The following is an 18,121-nucleotide window of genomic DNA, read 5'->3' on the forward strand; positions in this document are numbered from 1 at the left end:
TATATATAAGATTTTTTAGCACAATGTATGTTAAAAATTAATGTAATCAGTCTTATCTTGTCTGGAGTAACTGTATTTAATGCCATACACCAAATAATTTTTCACTGAAGAGCATCTTTTAATGAAAGTATGATTCATAGAGAACATACTCTTCTTAGATAAAATTAATTTTAAATATATTCTTGCATTCCCAAGCTAAAGAACTTTCATTAGTATGTTTCTTTAATCCTTGTGTGCAATGGAAAGTTAGGAATCTTTGCCATTAGTCTTGCAGATTAATACAGTTAGATATAATTACCACCCAGTTATTCTAGCCATTTAACCACCAAGTGAGATTTATTCAGATTATAAATGGTGAATGGTGATTATAAATAGTGCTTATTTAAGTATTTTGAAGCAGTACAAAACTGGGTGATGGATGGGTTGCTAGCAGCCCTGCAGAGAAGGACTTGGGGATATGAGGTAGATGAAAAATTGGATAAGAGCCAGCTATGTGCACTTGCAGCCCAGAAAGCCAGCCATATCCTGTGCTGCCTCAGAAGAAGTGTGACCAGCAGGTTGAAGGAGGTGATTCTCCCCCTCCACTCTACTCTCGTGAGACCCCACCCGGCATATGGCATGCATTTCTGGGGCCCCCAGCACAAAAAAGACATGGACCTGTTGGAGTGGGTCCAGAGGAGGACCACAGAAATTATCAAAGGGCTGGAACACATCTCCTATGAGTAATGGCTGAGAGAGTTGGGGTTGTTCAGCCTGGAGAAGAGAAGGCTCCAGGGAGACCTTATTGCAGACTTTCAATAAATAAAGGGGGCTTATGAGAAAGACAAAGAGAGGCTTTTTACCAGGGCCTGTAGTGACAGAACAAGGGGCAAAGGTTTTAAACTGAAAGAGGGTAGATTTAGATTGGATAAAGAAGAATTTTTTTACAATGAGGGTGAGACACTGGAACAGGTTGCCCGGAGAAGTTGTGAATGCCCCCTCCCTGGCAGTGTTCAAGGTCAGGTTGGACAGGACTGATCTAGTGAAAGATGTCCCTGCCCATGGTAGGGGGGTTGGAACTAGATGGTGTCTTCCAACCCAAACCATTCTATGGTTCTATGATTCTATGAAATTTTTGCACCATTCTATAAATAAATTTTCTTTTTTGCTCATGCATGCTATTGAGAACTTTGTTTTAATTTGATATGTATTTCTAAATGTAATTGTATTTTTAAAATCATTTGACCTGCAGGTGGAAATGGTGTATTCATTACTGTCGATGCTTGGTACCCATGATAAAGATGACATGTCACGAACATTGCTAGCGATGTCTAGCTCCCAAGACAGCTGCATAGCTATGCGTCAGTCTGGATGTCTTCCTCTCCTCATCCAGCTTTTACATGGCAATGATAAAGACTCTGTGTTGTTAGGAAATTCCCGTGGTAGTAAAGAGGCCCGTGCCAGAGCCAGTGCAGCACTGCATAACATCATTCACTCCCAGCCTGACGATAAGCGGGGCAGACGGGAAAGCCGTGTGCTTCACCTCTTGGAGCAAATCCGTGCTTACTGTGAAATGTGTTGGAAATGGCAGGAGGCACATGAAGAAGTCATGGACCAAGAAAAACCCCCAAGTAGGTTCTGTAAACTGTATAAAGATGTTTAAAAGATCTGTTGAAAGCAGTGAATTTACAAAAAAAATCAGCTTTAATCTGACTTCTTGTTGAATGCATGTAAAGTTTCTTTTATTTTTATATTTATTCATTTATTTATGTATATTCAAGTTAAGGTAGTATCAGGAAATAGTATCTATTATAGATATGATATCTCATTTATAAACTTGTTCTTTAAATCATATGCTTTGGTATGCTTTCCAGATATAATTCTAGTGGTTTATATTTATAATCTACAAATTAAACATAACTTTCTACTCATTGCTATTTTACATTTGAATGGATAATGAAATATATCTAAATAAATAATCCCAAATTGCTTTTCATTCAGATGTGTTCAGAAGATAACAATTTCATCTAGGAAAGGGATAGAGGGCACAAATTAAATAATCCCAGTCTATTCAGTATAATGTGAACTATTATTTAGAATGTGATGCCTAAGAAATAGTTCAGTGTTAAAATAACAGAGAAGTGACAATTTAAGTGAATTGGAGTTTTCTCACATAGCAGTTGTTTTTTTTAAAAAAAAGATGTAACCTTCTGGATTACTCAATAACTGCTTTTCTGAAGTAAGGGAGGATTAAAATTGCCATTTTGTAAATACACGCTGTAGACATCTATATCAGAAGTACTACTGAAGTCAGTGGGCTCTGTTTTGGATGTTGGATTTTACTGCAAGAATCACTTTGTATAAGTGGGTCTCTGAATAAGATGTACCAATGCAATTTGTGCTTTAGGGAAAGTCTAGCTCACAAAATTATGAACTTTAAAAGTTCTGTTATGAAACAAAGGGCTTAATTAACCATTCATAAAGATGTAACACCCAAAGAAACTGCTTCACCTTAGGTGTTGTATTATTTAATGCTGCCAGAAAATTTAAACTTACTGATTTGTTTCACTAAGATTATTATTTTTCCAAATTAATTAGATTTTTTTTTGTACTTGAAGTCATATTTTTTACTTAATACATACATTCAGAATTATCCTAAAAGATAGAGTCTTTTCAGCTTCAAGTATATTTCTAGTACATATATGTAATCGTGGTTGTATGTGCCTCTGTGTACTCACATTTATTAGTAATGTTCTTAATTAACTGTCTGTTCTTGAGTTACTGGGAAGATACAAACACTGAAAAAACCTGTACTTTATTTTAAGATTAAATTCTTTTTGGAAAGCTTATGATCCAGACAAAATTATGAACCTAAGAAATACTAATAGTTACCTATTTCTTGATCAGTGCCAGCTCCAGTTGATCATCACATCTGTCCTGCAGCATGTGTTTTGATGAAACTTTCATTTGATGAAGAACACAGGCATGCCATGAATGAGCTTGGTAAGACTAAATGTGCTTCTCTAACTTCCTTTGAGATGCTTCCTGAAAATGTGGACATTCCTTTCTTGTATACCTCACTGAATATGTGGCTTTTGTTTGTTGTTAACCACTAGGTTAAACTCTGATTGATGCAGTTTGAATGAACTTATAGCTAGACTATTTCCTAGTGGACAGATTGTTATGCAAGTTACTCTTATATCTGGCATTAGCTGTGATTTTTGGAAGGGCATTTGTAGCCTGGAAATATTTGCAATTTTAGAAGTATTGGACTTGTAATGGAGACTACTTTCTGAGGGTTTTTTGCATCATGAGTTAAACATATTGATTCCTGTATAACAAACAGCCTGAATACTTTAGTCCATCTTCAGTGAATTCTGTGCGTGCAAGTTTCCTTAATTTGCCACTTTTCATTATCAATGAAAAAATTATATGTATTTTTTTCTGAGATAATAAGATTCAATAATAATTATTAAATTAACAATTATCAGATTTACTGAATAACCTTTTATGTAATTGGTGTGAGTTTATCAGTGAAATGTGATTTTGACTGGGTGGAATTAAAAGATGGGTGTGCTTCTTACCTCTTCATAAATGCTTCTGTTCTCATCTTCCCCCAAAATCTCAACATCATGCTACCATACCTTTCAGTTTGTACTAAGCACACAGTTCAAGATCCAGAGTCAATATTTAACAGTGTATTTAAGAAATTATTATTTACCTTTCTGAGCCTTTTGTTTTTCAGATGTTTGAGAGCTATTCTGTGCATATGAATGCAATTTACTCCTTGATGTGTTTATACTGTATTCTTGATATTACAATTGAAATTTATTAGTAGTATTGTTTATTATTATTATTCATTTTATTATTTATTTATTTTTAAAGGAGGTTTGCAGGCCATTGCAGAACTCTTGCAAGTGGATTGTGAAATGTCTGGGCTTACAAATGACCACTATAGTGTTACATTAAGGAGGTATGCTGGAATGGCTCTGACAAACTTGACTTTTGGAGATGTGGCAAACAAGGTAAAAATAGAATTTCAAACATACAATCATTTCAGTTCATAGTTGTGTTTGACTTGTAGGTCTCAGAAAGGTGATGAAAATCTCTGGGAAAGGATATTGCATTTCTGGGATAGATATTGCATTTTGACTCGACACAGAAATTCCTCCAAAACTTTGCCATTCCATCCTGTTGCTAACACAGAGCACAAACTGAATGTTATATCATAAAAGTATAGTATCAGCTTTTGTATTAAAGTTATTTCTGTTTTGTCACTGAAAGTAAAGATTTTATCTATTGGCTTTATTCTTGTGTAAACAATACACTAGATCTTTCCATAATGTACCAATGATTATGGATAATAGATTTATTCTGAGGATTTTGAACTAAGCCTGTTAATTTAGTAAAATTTTGTAAAGTTATCATTTATTTGCTAATATTATTACTGTATGATAAATTTTTGCAAATCTCTTCAGCCTGGATCCTCTTTCTTAAATGTTTGGAGCATGTCTGGCTCATAATGGGTGCTATTTCATATGACTGGAGAAAATAGATTCCCTAATTTCTACCAAGGACTTAGCTTTCAAAAGATAAAAAGTTTTAATATTTAAGAATTTCTTGCCCCAGAGTTTTCCAAGACATAGATCTTCAAATAACTGCATTCTGACAAGATTTTTATCTTTCTGCTCTAATAGAAGACACTATAAGAGTGAATGAAAATTCCATCCCAACAAGCAGGAAGTCAAGCAAAAATGCCAGGAGGCCTGCATGGATGAACAAAAGAGCTCCTGACAAAACTCAGATATAAAAAGGAAATATACAGATGGTGGAAGCAGAGACAGTAAACCTGAGAGGAATATAGAGACACTGTCTGAGCTTGTAGAGACATGGTTAGGAAACCTGGAGTTGAATCTGGTGAGGGATATCAAAGGCAACAAGAAGGGCTTCTATAAGTACATAGGTGACAAAAAGACTAGGGAAAATGTAGGCCTGCTGCTGAAGGAGACAGGGACCTGGTGACACAGATGATGAAGTATGGGCTGGATGAGCAGTGAGGTGGACTGAGAACTGGCTGAACAGCCAGGCCCAGAGGGTGCTAATCAGTGGCACAAAGTCTAGTTGCAGGCCAGTAACTAGTGATGTACTCCTGTTCTGCACCAGGCGGGGGACTGGGACTGTTTAGCCTGGAGAAGAGACGGCTTGGGGGGGGATCTCATCAATTTATATAAATACCTGAAGGGAGGGTGCAAAGAAGACAGAGCCAGGCTCTTTTCAGTGGTGCCCAGGGGCAGGACAAGAGGCAATGGGCACAAACAGAAACACAGGAGGTTCTCTCTGAACATCAGGAAAAACTTTTTCACTGTGAGGATGACTGAGCACTGGAACGGGTTGCCCAGAGAGGTTGTGGAGTCTCTCTCCTTGGAGGTATTCAGAAGCCATCTGGGCATGGTCTTGGGCAACCGGCTCTATGTGGCCCTGCTTGAGCAGGGGGGTTGGACCAGACGACCTCTGGAGGTCCCTTCCAACCTCAACCATTCTGTGATTCTGCAAAAATAAAACCAGATTTCATACTACTCACTTTTTGCTCCCAGTTTTAAACAGAGTGTAACAAATCCCTCCTACAAATTAAGTGCTTCACAAAATACTGACTCTTAAAACCATCTGATTAGTAATTGCTGTGAGGCTGCAGTTATTGGGTTTATAGCACAAGCTAAAATACTCTGTGATGTAAATGTACGTGTTATCCAGCTAATGAATAATGCATTTCTAACATACATTTGTTTTTTTCAGAAATTTTAATTGTGCTTTGTCACAAACATTTTCTAATGTAAGCCTTACAGTTTTTCAATTACTAGTGTATTCTTAAAAAGTAATTTGGTCTTCAGAAGTCAGGAATGTTGTTGTCTTTGTGTCAGTTTTAAATTGTCACATTACTTTTCATATTATGTAAATTTGAAAGAAAAAGTATGATTTGAGACTCAGTAGACATCAGGTAACAACACATTGCCAGCTTACAGGTGAGTGTCCAGTTTCATATCTGGGACATAGTGAAGAAGGCTTCTAAACTATTAGTGTTCCAGATTTGGTCCTAGACTTGTCAAAAGTATAAAATTTAGCACAATTTCACCACTTATGTATTTCCCAGAATAGAAACTGATATTTATGCTTAACATTTTAATAATTGTAGATCAAATGTCTGTTATTGGAAGTATTTTACTAAGCTTTTTTGAACTTCAGAGATTAATAGCTTAAAATACCAAAGAATTATGCACAAACAAGCCACCTAATGTGTCATTTAATATTCTTTATTTTCTTTTTTCTCCTGATTCCTAACAGGCTACGTTATGTTCTATGAAGGACTGCATGAGAGCACTTGTAGCCCAACTGAAGTCTGAAAGTGAAGACTTGCAGCAGGTACTTCCTTTTGAGATGAAATATTTCCTTGGCTTGCACATTTCCATCATCTTGCATCCCTTCAATTTCATTGAGTTGTATTAAAATGTTGTATTTCTGCTCCCCTTTCTTTCTGCTCATTCGGCCTCTCCATGAGTTATTTTATGCTTAAATTCGTATCTTCTTTCATGACAGCTGGCTGAATATGAGCCAGCAGTGTGCCCAGGTGGCCAAGAAGGCCAACAGCATCCTGGCTTGTATCAGGAACAGTGTGGCCAGCAGGAGTAGGGAAGTGATCGTGCCCCTGTACTCAGCACTGGCGAGGCCACACCTCGAATACTGTGTTCAGTTTTGGGCCCCTCAGTACAAGAAAGACATTGAGCTGCTGGAGCATGTCCAGAGAAGGGCAACAAAGCTGGTGAAGGGTCTAGAGAACAAGTCTTATGAGGAGTGGCTGAGGGAGCTGGGGTTGTTTAGTCCGGAGACAAGGAGGCTGAGGGGAGACCTTATCGCTCTCTACAGCTACCTGAAAGGAGGTTGTAGCGAGGTGGGTGTTGGTCTCTTCTCCCAAGTCACTAGTGATAGGACGAGAGGAAATGGCCTCAAGCTGCTCCAGGGGAGGTTTAGATTGGATATTAGGAAAAAATTATTTACTGAAAGAGTGGTCAGGCATTGGAACAGGCTCCCCAAAGAGGTGGTTGAGTCACCATTCCTGGAGGTGTTTAAAAGAAGTGTAGATGTGGCATTTAGGGCCATGGTTTAATGGTGGACTTGGCAGTGTTAGGTTTATGGTTGGACTTGATCTTAAGGGTCTTTTCCAACCTAAATGATTTTATGATTCTATGATTTGTAGTGCTCTGTTCATAGACCACTTTCTCTTTTTTTAAATTAGGCTCTCTCTGTGAAATGTTCCATCCTTCCCAGTCTGATTCTCTTTTTTTCATACTCACTTATGTTGTCGTCAGCATTAACTTTGATGCAAAGTTTGTATCTGTAGTTGTTCTATAAATTATGAAGTACAACTTTGTGGTTATAAAAATGCTTAACTCTGGGACAAATTCTTTTTTCTCACCAAAGTATATATATATCAGCTATAAAACTCACTTTTATGACCCTGATCTGTTAGTGGATGTCCATTTTTCAAGTTAAGTTTGAGCAATCTGTGATTCGCTGATTTAGTTTACTAGTGATAGTGCTAATGGACTAGGATTACCCTGAGGGTTAATGCAGTATTGTGGCATCTGAGGCTCCTCCTACACTAGCAGAAAATAAATAATGGACTAATAACAGCAGAGAAAGCTCTACTTCAAAGGAGAATCTGTATGACAAGTTTGTTCTCTTAGTACATATATACCTGCTTTTTACACCAGTACCTCCTAGAGGAACTTTGTTCAGGTGTCAGCAAAGTGTTCAGTGTTAAACCAGCGTGTCTCTTCCAGTTTCTCATGCTGTGTAAAGAAAAATATCCTGTAAATAAACAGTCTTTTCTTACATCTTATAAAGTGCTTAGGGTAATGTTGAGAGTTGACAGCACAGAACTGTTCTTCAGTGGTATGGAAATTAAAATTATTAAATATGAAATTCTACTTTAATAAATAGATGATGTAAAGAAATCAAAACAGCTTTTGGGAAGGAAAACCCTGTTTTCTTTGCAGTTTGAGTGAATCATCAGAAAATAGATAAAAGAACAATTTTAAGTAAAATTGACTTTCTGTCTTAAGACACTGTTGACAAAAAGCATTTTCCCACTAGTTGAGTAGATAAGTAATTATGGTTGAGAAAATAGTTAAAATTACAATAAAGGATACTGGGTACAGTCTCTGATTTGTTATCAGGACAGATATTAAGTATATTTAGTACTCTTGAAAAGGAAGTCAAATGCGGGGTGCTAGTGTTGTATAATTATTTAGTTTTATCAAGATTAAAGAGGACTGTGAGGAAGTCCAGAAGTGTATAAAACTTTTTAAAATAAGCAGCACAGGCAATTCATTATTTAAATGGAAAGTACTGTATATTGGAAGAAGTAAATGCAACTGTTCATATGCATTGCTACTTTTCTGAATGGTTGCAGTTCATTTAAAACAAGAGCTTGAAATCACTGTAGTGACAAATCAACAAAAACATCTGCTCAATATGCAGCAAGTGTTTAAAAAGCAAAGAATTATGTTTTATATAATATATAATTATATATAAATATAATTTTATATTATAAATATTGAAAGACAGACTTTTTGTCATAAACAAATGAGGACATGAGAGAGGTAAAACAACATAAGGAATGATGTAACACAGGTAAATTGTGCCAATTACTAATTTTTATCATTGAAATGAAAAATAACAAATTTAAATTAACCATTAAATGTCAAGACCAATAGTTCAGTAATATTTTTAAAAACTTTGTTAGGGAGGTCTGAATTTGGTATCCCAACAGAGGCAAGGCTGTTGCAGCTCCATTGCCCCCAGATCCAACCAGTAGTGAGGCTGAAAATGTATTCCCAGTAGGCACACATACACAGAGGATACGTATACACCACATCTATACGTAAGTACACAGCTGGCCACAAAGATCACAGACAGACATGCAGAGCACTCCCACAAGCACAGCAACAGCCTTATTCTGCTCAGCCAGAGAGGGGAGCAGGATGGAGATCCAGTAGTGAGAATATATATATGCGTATGTGCAAGGTGAAACCCTCCAGCAGCTGGGCTCAGACACTCAGTCTGCCCAGTAGCTGGCTCCTGGATCCCAGTCTCCCCAAATGCTGGCATAGGAGCCCCTGAGACCATAGCCCTACTCCAGTTACTGGTACAGACCCTCTCTCTCGCACGCGCACACACACCCAGAGCTGGCCGGGACTCACCTGGTCCCAATAGCTGAAGCCCCTGTGCTCTTGCCCTTAGAGACACACAGGCACTCACACACAGAGCTGGCCCTTAGAGACCCACTCCCCCCTTGCTCCCAGGCCACTTCACCTATTCACCAGTTAGTCCAGCTTGATACTTGCTAGTGTTCACATGCTGACTTGCATGCCTGTACTCGCTCCTGTTACTGTCATCACAGACACATGGGCCTCTATTGCCCTCACCCAGGGAGTTAGAAAGTTAGAGTTAGAAAGGAATTTAATAAGAAGATAGGACAGATGCAGGAAGAAGAAGATGCTGCATAAGATAGATCAAGTGCAGGGTGTAGCCAGACAATTATACAAACCAACAAACTATATGCAACCAGCCCCTCTTATCCCATTATTTCTCTATTATCCTACACTTGTTTCTCCCCAAATCACCTAGATCTCTCCTTTTCCTCTCCTTTGGTTCCTCCTCTAAACATCCCATAAGTCCTGTGCAATCCTGAAACGCTCTTCCCTTGCATCCCATAATGTGTCCTTTACCCCAGGGCAGTCACTCCTCTCAGTCTGAAAGGTGCTTCAGAGAGTGCTCACCTTGATGGGTTTCACACCTGGATAACGGGGCTGATGGCTCTCCTGGGACAGCCTTGGGAGTGTCCTGGACAGGGGTCCCTTCCTCTGAGTCCTTAATTTGGGTTCCTGCCTGCCATTGTATATCCCTGTGCTCCCCTGGGCTTCTGCAGATGGGCCTGTGATGGGCTGCTGGCTCCTGTGAGGAGCTGGGGCAGGGTATTATTTGGGTCCACCACCTGCCATTGCCTCTCTGAGCTCCTTTGTGGGTGTGCAGATGAGCTTGTATCTCATAACCTAATGAGGTTATACACTTTTGTGACAATGAGAACATCCATAGATAACAGTATTCTATCAAATATATTTTTATGAGGGATATACATGCTTACAGCTGCCCATAAATTGATGGAGTTAAATATTTAATGACTGTCCGCTGTCTTGACAGTTGCACTTTACTTTGAAGCACCTCAGTCCAGCTGCTGCCAAGGACAAGAACCTAGGCTGAATGCCTACCCATCTTTGACGGATAACTATTCTGATTATAAAAGACACAGTGTATTCAAAAAAGCTTGATTAACATTAATAAAGATAATCATACCATACCTCTGAGGGGCAGGTTAGTATGATTGTCCCATTTTACAAGTGGAAAAGCTGAGGAAAAAGATTATATAAATCTCTCTCCTAAGATTGCATAATATGTCTACAGCAGACATCAGAGTAGAGCACAAATCTGAGGTTTTGGTCCAATTTTTCAGACAGTGTGGAAAGCAAAGAACCTGCTTTAAAATCTTCATTTATTTTATACACAAAGGCCAGTACTTCATACTGAAATCTTAGGACAATCTAGCTGGCTGGCAATAGAACAAAAAGTGAATTTCAGGAAAAAAGCTAGTTCAGAGGCTGAACAGTGACACTGTTAATGAACTCTATATTGTTCCAGAAAACCAAGAGGAAATGCAGATAACGTACTGTCGTGGTTTAGCCGGCAACTCAGCCCCACGCAGTCACTCGCTCATTCCCCCACCGTTGGGATGGGGAGAGAATCAGAAGGGTAATGCTTGTGGGTTGAGATAAGAATAGTTAATAATTAAAAAAAAACAAACAACAAAAATGCAATGGAAAGGAAAACAATGGGAGGCGCGAAACCCGGGAGGGGGAAGGGAAAGGGGAGGGGGATGAACCACCAAAACAAACGGCACACAATGCAGCCGCTCACCGCCCGCTGAACCAACACCACACCAACCCAAGCCGCAAACTACCCCCCTTAATATACTGGTCATGGTGTCACATGGTATGGAATGAACATGCCATTGGCCAGTCGAGGTCAGCCACCCCCACCATGGCCCCTCCCAGCCTCACACTAACAGCGGCAGAGCGCGGGAAGCTGGAAAGGTAGCCCACCCCCACAGTGAGGAGAATTAACCCCTTCTCAGCCAAAACCAGCACATTCTCCACCCCTTATTCCATACCATTTACACCATGCCCAGGTCCCATACGATGCAATACAACCGTACCAACCACCACCCCTCCCCTTCCCATCCTTTAACATAATACACAGACATCATTCCCTTAGTTCATGGACCTTCCCTGTATAATGTCCATTAAAATGTCCATTGAGTTCACCCAGTCCATGACTCTGGGCTCCATCTGTCATATCAGTCTTTCAGGGTGGGAGAGATGGTGTGTCTGGTGTTGGGTTGCTGCATACCAACTCAGTCATCGTTCCATCACTGCTGCACTGCTTGTTTCACAGTTTATCTTCTATGGATTTGGAGGCTTGTACTATGATATCATTGATACAACACAGAGATGACACACAATATTATATAGCAGTTCGCATTGTGCCATTCAGTTCAATGGCTGTTTTCAACCAAAATCAAATCCCCTTCAGGTACACACTGGACTCCTCCATCCTCCCGCATCACCCACCAAGTACACCCAGGTCCTCGAGCAAAAGCAGTGCTATGAATGGGTTTGCCTTTGCCTGAGGCAGGAAGAACCCAGACTGTCTTTCGCAGCATACTTTTTGTGTGCACTACAGGGACTCTATCCCTTTCCACAGTATGTAATACTTCTGACTGGGCAGGGCTAGCTTGACTGGCAGATCCCCTTGTGTTGACAAACCACGTGCCTTTTGCTAAGTCTGGATCCCAGTGCTTGAATATTCCACCCCCACATTGCTCTTATCATAGTTTTTAACAGTCCATTGTACCGTTCAGTTTTCCCAGAGGCTGGTGCGTGATAGGGGATGTGATACACCCACTCAATGCCATGCTCTTTGGCCCAGGTGTCTATGAGGCTATTTCGGAAATGAGTCCCCTTGTCTGACTCAGTTACCTCTGGGGTGCCGTGTCGCCACGGGACTTGTTTTTCAAGACTCAGGATAGTGTTCCGGGTGGTGGCATGGGGCATGGGATATGTTTCCAGCCATCCAGTGGTTGCTTCTGTCATTGTAAGCACATGGCGCTTGCCTTGGCTAGTTTGTGGAAGCGTGCTATAATCAATCTGACAAGCCTGCCCGTATTTGTATTTCAGCCATCGTCCCCCATACCACAGAGGCTTTACCCGCTTCGCTTGCTTGATTGCAGCGCACGTTTCACATTCATGGATGGCCTGTGCAATAACATCCATGGCCAAGTCCACACCCTCGATCACGAGCCCACCTGTATGTTGCATCTCTCCCTTGATGGCCTGAGGTGTCATGGGCCCACCGAGCTAGAAATACTTCACCCTTATGTTGCCAGTCCAGATCCACCTCAGCCACTTCAGTCTTGGCAGCCTGATCCACCTGCTGGTTGTTCCGATGTTCTTCAGTGGCCCGACTCTTGGGGACGTGAGCATCCACATGACGTACCTTTACAACCAGGTTCTCTACTCGGGCAGCAATATCTTGCCGCAGTGTGGCAGCCCAGATGGGTTTGCCTCTGCACTGCCAGTTGCTTTGCTTTCACTGCTGTAACCAGCCCCACAGGGCATTTGCCACCATCCAGGACTCAGTATAGAGATAGAGCACTGGCCACTTTTCCCGTTCGGCAATGTCTAAGGCCAGCTGGATGGCCTTTATTTCTGCAAACTGGCTCGATTCACCTTCTCCTTCAGCAGTTTCTGCTACTTGTCGTGTAGGACTCCATACAGCAGCCTTCCATCTCTGATGCTTTCCCACAAGACAACAGGACCCATCAGTGAACAGGGCGTAGTGCTTCTCCTTTTCTGGCAGTGTGTTAAATAGTGGGGCTTCTTTAGCACATGTCACCTCCTCCTCTGGTGACAATCCAAAGTCTTTGCCTTCTGGCCAGTCCATAATCACTTCCAAGATTCCTGGGCGACTGGGGTTTCCTACTCGAGCCTGCTGGGTGATCAGTGCAACCCATTTACTCCACATAGCATCAGTTGCATGGTGTGTAGAGGGGATGTTTCCTTTGAACATCCAGCCCAGTACTGGCAATCAGGGTGCCAGGAGCAGCTGTGCTTCATTCAGTACCAACCGCTTCTGAAGCAGCTGGAACCCCTTCATATGCTGCCAATATCTCTTTTTCAGTTGGAGTATAGCGGGCTTCGGACCCTCTGTATCCATGACTCCAAAACCCTAGGGGTCGACCTCGAGTCTCCCCTGGTGCTTTCTGCCAGAGTCTCCAGGTAGGGCCAATCTCCCCAGCTGCAGTGTAGACACATTTTTTACCTCTTATCCTGCCCGGACTGGCCCAAGAGCTACTGCATGACCTATTTCCTCTTTAATCTGTTCAAAGGCCTGTTGTTGCTCAGGGCCCCATTTGAAATCATTCTTCTTCCGGGTCATTTGATAGAGAGGGCTTACGATCAGACTGTAATGTGGAATACGCATTCTCCAAAAACCCACAACGCCCAAGAAAGCTTGTGTTTCCTTTTTGCTAGTTGGTGGAGACATGTCTGCTATTTTGTTGATCACGTTCATTGGAAATTGACAACGACCATCTTGCCATTTTATTCCTAAGAACTCTATCTTCTGCGCAGGTCCCTTGACCTTACTTTGTTTTATGGCAAAACTGGCCTTAAGAAGGATTTGGACTATTTTCTCTCCTTTCTCAAATACTTCTTCTGCTCTGTTGCCCCACACGATGATGTCATCAATGTATTGAAGGTGTTTTGGAGCACCATCCTGTTCCAGTGCAGTCTGGATCACTCCATGACAAATGGCAGGGCTGTGTTTCCACCCCTGGGGCAGTCGATTCCAGGTGTACTGGACCCCCCTCCAAGTGAAAGAAGCAAACTGTGGCCTGCACTCTGCTGCCAGAGGGATTGAGAAGAATGCATTAGCAATATCAATTGAGGCATACCACTTGGCTGCCTTTGACTCCAGTTCATATTGAAGGTCTAGTATGTCTGGCACAGCAGCACTCAACGGTGGAGTGACTTCATCCAGGCCACCATAGTCTACTGTTAGCCTCCATTCTCCATTAAATTTCCTCACTGGCCATATGGGACTGTTAAAGGGTGAGTGGGTCTTAATGATGACTCCTTGGCTCTTCAGTTGGTGAATGAGCTCATGGATGGGAATCACGGAGTCTCAATTGGTACGATATTGCCGCCAATGCACTGTTGTGGTGGCCATAGGCACCTGTTGTTCTTTGACCCTCGGCAACCCCACAACAGAAGGGTTCTTCGAGAGACCGGGCAAGGTAGACAGCTGTTTAGTTTCCTCCATCTCCAAGGCAGCTACACCAAAAGCCCACTTGTACCCTTTTGGGTCCTTGAAATACCCTCTCCTGAGGTAGTCTATGCCAAGGATGCACAGAGCCTCTGGGCCAGTCACAATGTGGTGCTTTTGCCACTCATTCCCGGTGAGGCTCACTTCGGCCTCCAATACAGTTAGCTCTTGGGATCCCCCCGTCACTCCAGCAATGTTGATCAGTTCTGCCCCTATATATTTTGATGGCAGTAGGGTGCACTGTGCACCAGTGTCCACTAAAGCTTTATACTCCTGTGGGTCGGATGTGCCAGGCCATCGGATCCACACAGTCCAGTAAACCCGGTTATCCCTTTCCTCCACCTGGCTGGAGGCAGGGCCCCTCTAGTCCTGATCATGGCAGTCACAACTCACTTCCTGTAAATGTGACTCAAGAGTCTCTCTATTAAGCTCAGAAATAAAATCAGTGCTTCTACTCCTCTGTCTGTGGACTTGCTCACTGGAAACTGGAGCAGCAGCTTTCCTGGAAGAACCTCCCTGAGTGATTGTTCTTCCTTGCAGTTCACATACCCGTGCCTCTAGGGTCGAGGCAGGCTGCCCATCCCACCTCATCATGTCCTCTCTGTGGTCACGCAGGTAGAAACATAGGGTGGCCCGTGGTGTGTGTCCTCTCCTTTGAGCAAAAGGACACCTATTCCCAACAGCTGAGACACTACTACATACAGGTGGGGAGCAGGACCTATCTTCTTTGAGTTGCTGGACCTCGGGATAGTTTCTCCACAGCAGAGACGAGCGAGGAAGAGATATTTGTTTCGTAATCCCGGAGTCTATCAATCACCACCGCCACTGTTGGTGCCTCATCCTCTCTCCAGGACATTACTGTCAATGAGTTTGCATACGAGGATGGTGCACTCCGTACAAAATTCCGCCACATGGGTCGTGTGCACTTGGCTTCATACGGATCTTTGGATGACCGTTGATCGTCCAGGTCACCATAAGTCATCTCAAGCACAGCTAATTCCCTTAGATACTGGATGCCTTTCTCCATAGTTGTCCATTGTCCTAGGCGATAGGTAACATCTTCTTTGAAGGGATACCTTTCTCTCACTCCGGACAGGAGTCGCCTCCAGAGGCGGAGGGCTTGTGGGTTTTTTCCAATTGCTTTGTCAACGCCCCCTTCCCCAGAAAGGGATCCCAGTTTTTTGGCTTCTTTTCCCTCTAGTTCCAGGCTACTGGCCCCGTTACCCTAGCATCGGAGCAGCCAGGTGACAATGTGCTCACCTGAACGACAGCTATAATCTTTTCGCATATCTCGCAACTCGCTCAAGGACAGGGATCGGGTAGTTTCTATTTCATTTATGACTTCTTCCTCCTCTCTTCGTGACGGCCCTGCTTTTTCATCACCCTGTTCTAAACGAGTTGATGTCTGCTTGCAATATTTTTTGTTGTGTATGGGGACAGCTCATACTGGCACGGGTTGATTCTCTGAGTCAGCTCCAGTACTTGTCATGGGGGTTTGAGTAGCCACAGTGCTTGTCCTGGCGGTTGGAGTGGCCGTAGTGCCTGTCACTTTGCCTTTCAATCCAGAGACATTCTCTTCCCCTTGGGAGCACTGAATACTCTTGAGCAGAGCTCGGTATGCATGGGCCAGGCCCCAGCATGTTGCAGTTATCTGTGTCTCTCTGGAGTTCCCAGCACAACAACATACTTTCTCCAAATATTCTACTAGTTTTTCAGGATTCTGCACTTGTTCGGGGGTGAAACTCCAAAACACTGGGGGTGCCCACTGCCCTAGGTATTTGCCCATGCTATCCCACATGCTCTGCCACTCATAGCTATCAAGCCTTGGGGCAGATTTCTGGGTGATATTCTTAAGTTGCTTAGTCAAAACCAAAACAACATGCCCAAAAACTAACAATAAGTGCACCTTAACCACCCAAGGATGTTCAAGATACAAAAAGGTGGTTGTAATAGAGGCAGAGACCTCATAGAAGAAAGTTGCAAAGGTACTATTCTGTATTTCCTCCATATAAAATCTCTCTGAGGAGGAGGTATAATTGCTAATTGCCTCAACAAGGTGGTATGTAAAGTACAGTAACGGTTTCAGCAAAAACCCCAAATACCAGATAAAGCTGAAAACGAATGTTTATATAACAAATCTTGCAGGCAAAACGTTACTAATCACAGCAGAACACAGCAGACTCAACAAACCAACACCAATCTTTAACACAAACTGCAAAAACGAGAACATGGTGCTGTGACCAGCAGCTGTTATTATCTCCAACCCTCTGAGCCCCACATTGGGCGCCAAAAAGACTGTCGTGGTTTAGTGGCAGCTCAGCCCCACACAGTCGCTCGCTCACTCCCCCACCGGTAGATGGCGGAGAGAATCAGAAGGGTAATGCTCATGGGTTGAGATAAGAACAGTTTAATAATTAAAATAAGAAAAGAAACAACAACAAAAATGCAATGGAAAGGAAAACAACGAGAATCGCGAAACCCGGGGGTGGCAGGGAGGGAGTGGGATGACCCACCAAAACAAACCGCACCCGACGCAGCCACTCACTGCCCACCGACCCACCTCCCCGAGCCGCAAACTGCCCCCCCTTAATATACTGGTCATGGTGTCACATGGTATGGAATGAACATGCCATTGCCCAGTCGGGGTCAGCCGCCCCAGCCATGGCCCCGCCCCTCCGAGCCTCCTGCTGATGAGGCAGAGCGCAGGAAGGTGGAAAGGTACCCCACCGTTGTGAGGAGAATTAACCCCTTCTCAGCCAAAACAAGCACACCACTAAAGGAATAGCTGTTTTGAGTTACGTTATTTTTCTTTCATGCTTTGCAGGTCATTGCAAGTGTTTTAAGGAATTTGTCCTGGCGAGCAGATGTAAACAGTAAAAAGACTCTCCGTGAAGTTGGAAGTGTGAAAGCATTGATGGCATGTGCTTTAGAAGTTAAGAAGGTATATATAAATGATTATGAGAAATTTTTGAGATATTGCATTAATGTTACTCAAAATACCAATATTGTTATCCTTTTTTGATATAAGCAGTTAGTCAAATATTTGCGGTGTTTCAGGTACTTTCCTTTGAGGAAGAGAATTGCTTTGAGTTAACTGGGCAGCAGATCACAACACAGCAATGACATCTGAGAACTACTAGTGTTTCTGTAATTTTATTTACAAGGGTTGATAGCTTTCACTCTTCAGTTTCATGAGCTGTGCTGTTCCAATATAATTTTGGAGTTTTAATAAAACCATCTTCTGATTTTGTGAATTTGTCATTCTAGAGATGTCTACTTGATATCCCAACAGGATTATAGTCCATCCCAGTGTCCCCTGCCAGCTAATCTACATACTTTTTACTGTTATGGCAGCTGACAAGTATTGTGGTGCATACTTCTGAAACTTTCTGGCAAGCAATAGCAAATCCATAGCTGAGGGAAGGAGAGAGAAGCAAACAAAAGTAGTTATGTATGCACTGCTGCTTGCCTCTGGTTTATCAGCACAGAAAGCAGAGCCCGAAACACACTTAATTCTCATTTGTGAAGAAAAGCTAGAGAAATAGTGGCATATGCAGTAAAACAGAAAGCAAAACATTGGTCATCAACATACAACACAATAGAGATTTCATGCCAATCAGAAATCAAATTCTGCAGCGAACTGGAC

The 18,121-nt window shown here is 42.2% G+C and overlaps 1 protein-coding gene across 9 annotated transcripts in view; it reads left to right on the forward strand.

The window, feature by feature from the left end:
• LOC142049874 (adenomatous polyposis coli protein-like) overlaps positions 1-18,121 on the forward strand; it is a 131,385-nt gene that overhangs the window by 102,295 nt on the left and 10,969 nt on the right. For 8 of the 9 annotated variants that reach the window (XM_075078015.1, XM_075078017.1, XM_075078013.1 and 5 more), the window contains 5 exons: positions 1,232-1,610; positions 2,887-2,982; positions 3,865-4,004; positions 6,319-6,396; positions 17,300-17,416. In XM_075078015.1, the coding sequence (XP_074934116.1) occupies positions 1,232-1,610; positions 2,887-2,982; positions 3,865-4,004; positions 6,319-6,396; positions 17,300-17,416 (810 nt within the window). Of the gene's footprint in view, positions 1-1,231; positions 1,611-2,886; positions 2,983-3,864; positions 4,005-6,318; positions 6,397-17,299; positions 17,728-18,121 lie in introns of those variants that run through there. The other variant, XM_075078023.1, reaches the window with a different exon arrangement.

The sequence above is a fragment of the Phalacrocorax aristotelis genome, chromosome W (assembly GCF_949628215.1).
Source record: "Phalacrocorax aristotelis chromosome W, bGulAri2.1, whole genome shotgun sequence".
NCBI classification, from domain to species: Eukaryota; Metazoa; Chordata; class Aves; order Suliformes; family Phalacrocoracidae; genus Phalacrocorax; species Phalacrocorax aristotelis.